Source organism: Poeciliopsis prolifica, unplaced genomic scaffold (assembly GCF_027474105.1).
Source record: "Poeciliopsis prolifica strain line A6 unplaced genomic scaffold, Auburn_PproV2 SCAFFOLD033, whole genome shotgun sequence".
NCBI classification, from domain to species: Eukaryota; Metazoa; Chordata; class Actinopteri; order Cyprinodontiformes; family Poeciliidae; genus Poeciliopsis; species Poeciliopsis prolifica.
The window spans coordinates 3,631,587-3,641,629 of NW_026562408.1; the positions used below are offsets into that span (position 1 = coordinate 3,631,587).

General features: G+C 32.9%; 1 protein-coding gene across 1 annotated transcript; it reads left to right on the forward strand.

Annotated features, from left to right (window-relative positions):
* Positions 1-1,575: 1,575 nt before the first annotated feature.
* Positions 1,576-8,749, forward strand: LOC129373659 (cytokine receptor common subunit gamma-like). The gene is made up of 8 exons (XM_055051708.1): positions 1,576-1,722; positions 3,450-3,540; positions 4,137-4,303; positions 4,407-4,558; positions 4,651-4,816; positions 4,896-5,001; positions 5,892-5,955; positions 7,622-8,749. The coding sequence occupies exons 1-8, from the start codon at positions 1,659-1,661 to the stop codon at positions 7,874-7,876; spliced, it is 1,065 nt and encodes a 354-aa protein (XP_054907683.1). The 5' UTR covers positions 1,576-1,658; the 3' UTR covers positions 7,877-8,749.
* The last annotated feature ends 1,294 nt before the right edge of the window (positions 8,750-10,043 follow it).

Here is a 10,043-nt window from a genome sequence, read left to right on the forward strand (position 1 = left end):
AACACATTTAAAAACAAACAAAAGAATGCTAAAATCAGTTCTGTGGCAAAAAGGGCGCCAGTGAAGAGCAGCCAGAATAAGAGTGACATGTTCTCACTGGAGTGATCTTTTAGGATGGAGTTTATAGTGTTGACTGGTGATAATGAGATTAAATAATTTCTGACAAATATTTCTATTTTTCCTTTTCAGTTTTTACAAATAACACTTGTCCGTCCTTCTTGATGGGCCTGCTCTCCTGCAGGCCCATCAAGTGACATCTCTCAGCTGGAGTTGACATGTCAGTTTGGAACAAGACAGAAATTGATGTCAGCTCTGCAGTATCATCTATATTTTTTGTTTTATTCTTATAAAAAATGTGTTTTGTATTTGGTCATAATTTAGAAGGTTTTGTAGGAGAGACATAAACCTATCATAAAGGCAAAAAAGGCTCTGTGTGGTCTCTGTGAAATAGGAAAGGGTGTAAGATTAGCTTATACAGATATGTGCTTCAGAAGTTCGCTTGTCTTTGTGATTCTGTAGAACTGAACAAGTGAATTACAAGCATAGGCATGTGACAGTTCTGTTTAACAGCACCAAAAAATGCTGTCTACTTTTGAATACACTATAGGCTAGTATATTCAAAAGAATGTATATGCAGTTTTATACATTCTATAAAACTGCATATAATCAATTTTGGGTGGTATGAATTTATAGAGCATCTAAAATGTTAAAGTAGTTGTTTTTCTCCTAACTTTTCTAGCCTAAACCTCAATCAAACTAGTAATAAAATGTTTGTTTTTAATAAGATGTTATGCATACCTGACCATTATATTTTCTCATCAACCTGACTATGTGCACAAATACATGCATAAGAAACCATATCACATATAAAGTCCCACTTCACCTGTACGAGTGGAGCATCTAATACATTATTTTTTGAAAAGTTATTTCCTGCACCAGGAAGCCAAAACCACAGTCAAGGCACAGAGGAAATAAAGACATCAGATAATGTATAATCGTTTTGTCATGAACAAGATGTTATAAAGACTACATCCACACAGATGATGCTGTATGTGTTGAAACTCTTTAAATTTATCCTGACTTGTTTCTGAAAAAGGCTTTTATATTTTAAAAATTAATTGCATGTTGGTAACCTAAGTAGTAAATACATGAAAATAAATCTAAATTAATGCATTAACTATGTTATGTGCAATAAAGTAGAATGGAACAGTGCTAAGTTACTGATCAAAAATGTATTAAAATGTCCCTGATAAGTGGTGGAAACTCTCCTCTTTTGGACTTTAAATGAGGTTCAATTCTTATTCCTATAAGAAGATATGAATCACATGTATTGCTTGGCTTCAATTTTGACTCAGTCTTACACAAACTCTTTAAGTTGGAGGAAGTAAAACTGGACTCCAGTTTAACTCCAGTCCAGTTTTAATTGGACTGGAGACCAATTAAAACTGGACTCTATTAAAACAGGTTGAATTAAAACCAATGTTATCAATATTATGTGACACTTAGAGTCACATAACATTAATTCTGCACATTGAATTTTTGTTTTCATGAATGCATAGGCTTGTCAGTCAGTTTTTGGGACAGGAAACAACCCAACACGGAAGTGCAAAGTACGAGGGAAGAAAAGACCTCAAGTCACTAAGTTTCTACAGCTCACGATGGCGACTCGTGTGTTTTTGTTTCTCTGTCTGCTTGGTCAAATACTGGCTAAAGAACCTCCTGGTAAGAGCTTTTAAATTATTACTTTACCTATCAAATTATTGACATATGTTTGTATTAATAATTACTTTTATAATGACGTTTGAATGTTTGAACTTTAACGCCAGCTAATTTCCTGGAAGACTTTTGGCAGATCAAATCAAAATTTGTTAAACAATTGTCTTCCTTTCCATTTCTTTTTGTAACTATTCTTGCTGATCTATCATGTATGAAACACTACATATAGATTTTGGTATTAATTAGTTTGATGTTTTACAATTTTAATCAAAAACTACAGTAAATGTTTTTAAAAGTGAAAACGGTACTTGATTGAAAAAAAATTTAAAAAGAGCAGTTATATACTTTTTCTATAAAGAGAAATAGTTTTTGAATTTTGATTTAACTGAGTTTTTCAGATTGTTGCTTCAAAGGGGAAAAAAAATCCCCTTTGACGTCAGTTCTTGGTGAAGCCCAAGTGTTTTTGTGTTTGTTCATTTCCGTACCGCAGTCAAAATGGCACCTAAATGTCAAATGATTCAAAGCTGGATCTCTCTCTTTACTTCAATTTTTACATAAGCCAAGATTGACATTTATTTAAATTCTTAATAAAATTGAAAAGGACACAACTGGCAAGTAATGGATGGATGTATTTATGTAATTGCAGTTATTTATCTATTCACACCTTATCATTTAAGTTATGGTTATAGCACTAAAATATTCAATAAATTATAATTAAAAAAAACTAAACGAGGCTATAAAGTATATGGTGTACTAAAATAAGCATAGAAGACAGAAAGGGTTTAAAAAACTGGTAAATAAGTAATAGTCCCTGCAAAACAAAGAATTATTATTGCAGTTTGGTGTAGTTATTGTAACCTTTGATCGCCTGCTTGAAGACAAGATGTCAAAACCCAATTTTTGCTTTGCGGTAAAATAACCTTGTCATTCTTTCTTTCCAAACTGAGACCTTCTATATTTTCTTCTACAGAGCCAACAGCACATTTTCTGTCAATGTAATGCAGCATCATTTAGCATGTTTGTCATGAACAGAAACCTGAATTTCCAATGAATCGTCAGCCTGGCGTGTTTTAAAACCATTTTTAGTTAATGCTCTGCTGACGTGTTCTGTTAGAAGTCGCTTAATAATTTTCCCTCTTGTAGATTAATGATAATGTGAATGCATACAGCTTTCAAACTTTTGAGATGTCCCAATTCTCTTGGTTGCTTCTGTACACTTGTTGACCCTTTATTACTTCTTGTGTTATTTCAACCATTCAACTTTTACATGACTCAACTATTGTATATATCATTCTATTTTTAATTATTATGCTTTAAAAAATATTTAGCTTTTAAATACTTTTGCCTCCATTAAAATGAATAGAAAATCTCAAACTGAAAAAGTTACACCAAAACTTAGGTTTTCTCTTCATCTAACTTTACATCCGTCTCCTCAGCTTTTTTTTACCTCTCTTTATCTTTTCAGCTCTCTCTATCTATGAATCTTCCTATTTAATCCTTTCTGCTCACAGTTGAACTTCTTTAAATTATTTTAGTAAAGCTAAACCTCTTTAAAGCCAATAACATCTTATTTTCAACTGTTCATAATAAAATAATGATATTTTCATGGGATTCTAATAATATTCCAGGAATATACATAGTGATGTGTATTTACTTCTGATATATATTTGTAACTGTACATATTTTTGTCCGATTGGATCGTAAAACTTTTCAATCTTTTTTTTTTACAATAGATGTGACGTGTCTAGTGATTAACCTGGAATCTATTCGCTGTATGTGGAACCAGCAGGGGACTCCAGAAGTCAACTACACCTTTTCTAGCAGGTTTGCAACCAGAGGGAATCACTTATTTGACACGTGTTAAAGAATAAAACAAAATATCATTGTTTTGACCTGGTTAAACAAGAATTAGCTGAATGTAGGAGTTCTTTTTCATTTGTATTTAGTCTTCTTTCTTTTTACTCTGACAACCCAAAATAAAATTCTATACAACTATTACCTTTGTAAGTCACCTAATTAGTAAACAGAGTCTGGCCTGCTTTAATTTAAGTATACCATCCCAGTGATCAAATATGGTAATGGCAGTATCACACTTCTTTATAACAGGTCAGAAATTGTGACAAAATGAATAGAGCGAAATGACGAGGAAAACCAGTATATCTATTTCAGGATTTGTGTCATTTAATTTGAATACTACAGAATTAGCTCTTTGTAATCACACACTGCCATATTATGATGAATTATGGAAAGAAACAAAAACAAAGCATAGGCAAAGCAATATAAAACTAGCAAATACTTATGGTATTATGTGTCTTCCAGCCACTCAGTGTCATTTTAAAGCCTGTTATTTTACTATTCACAAAGAAAATAAATTTTATTTTGGTTGTATTTTGGTTGAGTTAGAGAACATTTCTTCACAGGGCCCAAAATCAGGAAGAAACTATCTGTGGTGAATACCTGTCTGAGAATGGAACAAATATAGGATGTATGCTTCCCTACACCGAACTGCAGAGATTCAACCCATTTCACACTAAACTGTCTGACGGCAACAGGGCCTATGAACAGACTCATGATCTTAAAGGAAAAGGTAATTTCATCTAAAACATAGATAAAAAAGGTTCCAGTTTTTGTTAAATGAAATATATTTATTCTATGAAATTTCTTTAATTCCACATCTATGTTATCCAAAGTGAAATTAAACCCACCAACCAACCTGACAGTCAAGAATGGATCCGACCTGAACCTGTGGTTTTACTGGAACCTGACTGTACCTGGACTACAACAGCAAACAACTTGTGTGGAGAGTCAAGTACGAATTAGGAAAAACAACAACGACTGGGAGGTAGGTGTTTTTTTTTTTTTTTTTTTTTTTTTCCTTTTTGTTACCCATATTTTCATATATCAAAATTTTCTGATTAACTGTTTGTATCATAGATTTCATCAGTTTATCGTGGCCACCAGAGTTATTGCCATAACTTACCCTCCAGCACAGCTAGATATGAGCTGCAGGTCCAGATCAGATTTGACAATAGCTGTGGGCAGTCGAAGTTCTGGAGCGACTGGAGCGAGCCTGTGGTCTGGGGATTCAATAACAGCACAAGTAAGGATACGTGGTGTATACTGAATTCATGCAGAAAGAAATTGTGTTAACAGGATGTAATTTTTATCCTTTTTCCCAGTCTCAAATGTTAAAAAGGACAAAATGGGAGACTGGACAGCAGTGGTGTCTGTGGTGAGTGGCATCACCCTCATTCTTCTGCTTGTGGTCCTTCTGCAAAATGAACGGTGAGTCATATCATGAGTTATAATTTTTGTTTTTCTTGCTCACTTTTTTTTCTTTATGTCAGATGTCTTTTGTTTTATATTTCTCATAATTTTTCTTTCCTGGACATGACTCTTTATTTTATATCACAACCATAGTAAAAACTTCAATTTCCTATTTTCTACATTACAAAACTCTTTCCAGGTTGGGTAAAAGGTAGATTGACTACGCATCTGATACATCCATCTACACATAACTGAAGCCCAATGTTTACAGACACTATTGCTAAACATTTTTTTCCTGACTTTCAAACTTTAAATAAGTGAAAACTATTTAAAACTTTTAATGTTTTAGGTCAATAACACTGAGCAGAATTATTCTTAAATATTAAAATAATTCTTTCATAATTTGCTAATTTTGTATCACTTTATAAAATTAGCTTGTGACGACACACCATTGATCTTAAATTGTATTTCCAAAAAAGCAGTTGTTTTCTTTTCTTTTGTTTTGAATTTATGAAATATAATCTTTTTGAAGTTACAAAGTTTCACTTGCTTTGTTTTTTTTATTGTACCTTCCGCTTTCACTTTTTCAACTTGACACCTTTGACCACAGACTCTTTTTGGAAATCTAAAGATAAATTGGAGCAGGTGATTTTTGTTAAAGTGCACCATTTTACTATTATAAAATTAAGTTAAGTTAAGTGAATGCTACTTCTTCACTATAAAATGCTTGTCAAATGGAGAAAAACATTCTGATTCTTATTTATTTCAAAGTATATTTGACATATTCTCTCTGTTGAAATAACAAAACTTAAGTCCTTTTTAAGAAACCAACTTCTGTCAATAAGAATGTGATGTATGTCGATTTGGTTATTTAAAAAACATTTTGACTGTCTGCAACTTTTACACAGGATCAAAATCATCCTGATTCCTCCTCCAATTCCCAAACCAGCTCTGAACTCTCCTGATGTCGAGGTTAGTAGCAGCTAGAGCCTTATTTCTGCCATCTTACTGTTTTCTATCTTTATATATCTGAAACATGTGTTGCATTGGTCTAAACCTGAAGGGGAAATTTTCATTTTTGCAACATCACAGAATGCAAGTCCCGCCATCTTTCTGAATTATGCTGGTATGATGCAGACCTATTTTGAATAATTTATAAGTATTAGAATTAAGGAAGCAAAATGCCCAGTGTTCAACTGGGCTGTGATGTCACCATCCTGTTTTGTTTGGGTTGTTTTCTTGCTTTTTTATATTTAAAGACCAACTGACCAGCTGGAGAGGAAAACTTAAACCTCTTTGACTGCCCCATAGTGGTAAAAAAATATATCAGTTAAATTAGAAAATGGCTCAGACTGTCCATGGTTAGAGCTGCTTAAAAAATTTGAAGTGCTGATGTCACTGAGTCACTGAACATGTGATTAATGATTGTTGCAACATTTGATAGACATTTGTGTTGATTCTACAGCAGTGCATATCTTCAATGGAGTCTCAGATTATTTAGAAGTTTAATTGGACAGTGTTACATGTAAAGTTTTAGCTCGCTTAAATGATCATAGTTTGTTGACTGGATGATACAAATGTTTGTGGCATATTTACCTGAGTAAAGATCATTATACAGGCTTCCCTCTTCATTTTTTACAGCCTATCTTAAATTTGAATGATGAAAATGAATTTCTTATTCAGACAGAATAATAACTGCTTTCAATAAACCAGGACTCATATAAAGTCCGTGACTTAGGTACATAATCATCTAAAAATATGATTTTGCTCTTTAACTTATTAAACGTTCAGATGCTACATTCAGTCAACTCTGTGAATCAGACTTACTTTGCAACACAGCTGTTCAGTTCCAGAGGTCCAAACTCAGACTTGGGACGATGTGAAACTAACAGCAAACTTCAGAAAGTTGTTTCTGTTTATATCAGACACTCCAAACACATGAGGCTGTGTTGGTTATGCTCGATTTACATCTGCAGCAGGTATGCTGTTTCCAAACGTTAGCGGTCAGACTTGGCATGCCAAATTGATAGAAGTTACCAAAGAGGTTTTCCAGGTTATTAGTTCTGCATCTCTAAGCTTAAGTAGGGGGAGAATTATTTTAAAAATTAGTAAGATAAACATGCATGACTACACTACTCCTATTTTCTCTTAAGGACAACTAATGCGGTTGTGATTTTCAGCGATTCTCTTTTTGCTTTACATTAACTTCATTGCTTTGTACTACTTCAATGTCTTTGTAACAGTCTGGCAAATCTGATATTCAGTAGGTCCAGAGGAAAGTTTACCCATAAAGTGATTTGCCAAAATAAAGTATATTTATTTATGTAGAAAACTTTCCTCTCAAAAGTTGAAGCAGCCATGTCTTCTGTTTTCAGCTACAGATACATCACATTTTGGACAAAACCTTTCAGTTTGAAAAGTGGCATTTTCCAGGTTTAAATGTTTATAGCTTATGTTTTGGAGATATTGTTTTTATTAAAATACAAACTGAATGCATGTCTATAAAACTGTACTGTTGAACCAGTGGTGAAAATGGATATGATGTTTGATGCATTTGATGGATATGATGTTTGATGCATTTGCTTTGCAAAAATAAATGGTGATCCAAGAAATTTTAACAATTTTTCTCTTCCTTTAGGATTGGTTTCATTTCTCTAAAGGCCTTATTAAAGAAAGGTTTAACACCAACTTCAACGAGCGAGCCTGCACCGTGCGTGAGTACCAGCCGGTCTCCCGGTCCGACAGCAACGGCTCCGACAGCTCTCGCACCACCACCACCACGGATCAAACCGACTGCTCTATCTCCATCGCAGTGAATGAACCAGAGGACACGTCTGCTCCTTTTTACACCACCCCAATTGCTTCGGAAGAGGAGCAGCAGGTTTCTGTGTAAATGTCACCACAGGCAAATTTATATGTCTCAAAGTAAAAAGAAATTCTTCTTTTTATTTGTCGACAGAGCTCCAGAATTACAGGAGTAATATGTGTAGGAAGTCTTTTAGAAAAATGGATGGAAATAAGAACATTGAAAATAATTAGAAATCAATAAATCAAATAGGGATCAAGATTCTAAACTCCATAGTCAGTATTTTAGGGATTTGTTATTCGCCTTCAGTTATATTAAGTTTTGTTTTTATTGTCAAGTTTTTTAATACTTTTTATATTACATAGATAAAGTTAGCCAGACCTCAATGTCAAGAGTGTTTATTTACTTATTGCTTAATTTTCTGTCTTATATGCATTTTTTTCATGCAGGCTATATTAAGGATCTGAATTTTAATCATTTTCTGTTTTGAAACAATAACAATTATTAAAATTGATCTGTATTCAGGACTGCAGTAGCTTTGTATAAACATGTTATGCATATAAGTACTTCTATATATTCTTACCAAGTCACCTCTATTGATCTATGGAATATTGTGAAATATTCTCTATTTAGCGGATTTTCAAACCATGTAATTTTTTAGGAGTGCTTAGCTGACCTGTACATTTTAAAGGTTTTATAGCAACAGATAAACATGTCTGTAACTGATTATTCAGCAGTATTGTTTTGCATAAGAAAATGTTTGTAGCTGTTAGAAACTGGCAGGCTTGCAGCCCTCATACTCTCATAACATGCGCTGTCATTGTTATTCAGTTGACACTGTATCGCTATTACCAGATTTTATCCCTGTTTCTGTTTGAATGTCATATTAATGTAATCTTTTGGCTTCTGTCTTGGTTTGTATGTTTAACATCAAAATTAAAGTTTGTTTTTTGATTATGATTCTTCATTATTTTTTATTCCCCTTCTACTTATTGGAAGAAAACAATAACAACAACAATAACACCACGTTCAGTCCATATTAATGATTGTAGCAGAAAGGCAAACCTAAAAATAAAGCAAACTCTACCACTGAGCTGTGTCAATCAAGACATATTCAGGTCCAAGTACAGATCTAAATCTATTTGAGAATCTTTAGCAATGCTAAAACGAAAACAGGTTTTGCAACAATACATCAAAATCTTTTGGAAAGATTTTGATATAATTATTTGCTTTTACTCTTCGTTACCTGCTTCTTGTCTAAATCTTTGGTAATGACAAAGTTTTTTACAGTCAGGACTTATTGGCACTATATTCTAACAGAATAGCTTTCTAACCATATAGATTTTAAATGTTTTCTTGGCTTTCTATGCTTTTTTGCACCTCTTTTTCTTAATGTGATTAATACTTATTCCCTGTTACTTTCTTTGATTTCTTCACATGTATATTAGGTAATCATTTTTGAAAAGGTTTTACTAAGAGATTTGTTAATTTCTAATTTCACAAGTTGGACAATTGTCCACATCAATCCAAAGTACAGATAACCGAACACCCAATCCCAACCTGTATTAGTCACAGCATTGTTCTCAACTTGATGTATAATTCAACACGTAAAACATACAAAATAAAATGTACATAGAAATGTCTACAGTAGATCAATTATATTGTCTTTCATTTGAAACAAAGTGTCAGAAAGGTCAGTGCTGTTGTACACAAGTCAGCATTTACTGACCCTTTGCTTTTGGAGACATCCTGTCCATTCTTCCTCTTTCTGAAAGTGCTGAATCTTCATCTTTAATTTAATTAAATAAAAAGCTGTTTAAGTAAATTCATCATTTGGAATCAGATCTACTGGAGCAACAATGTATCTTAAAATATAAAAGAGAGTTTCACTGATGTTTTAAGAAACTTAAATCTTAATATTCACTCTGACAAAACAATAGAAATCTATAACCTTAACCTTTTCATTTTAATAACCATACAAGACACTGAGTTCTTTATTTTAAGCAATTTAAATTGTATTTGTTGTTCATATGTCGTTCGATAAGTTGAACAATTTCTATTTTTGTTGTTCTAATACTTTTAGTCTATTCCCAACAACAAAAATTAGAACTTTCTTCTAAAGTAAAAGTTTAATAAATGGGTGTGGCAAGTCTGTTTCTGAGTAGAAAGTTGCTGGATGTTTGTAGTCCAACTTTTTATGATATCAAGATGGTAACTAAACCACATGGCTAATAAACACTTTGTGTTGCACAAA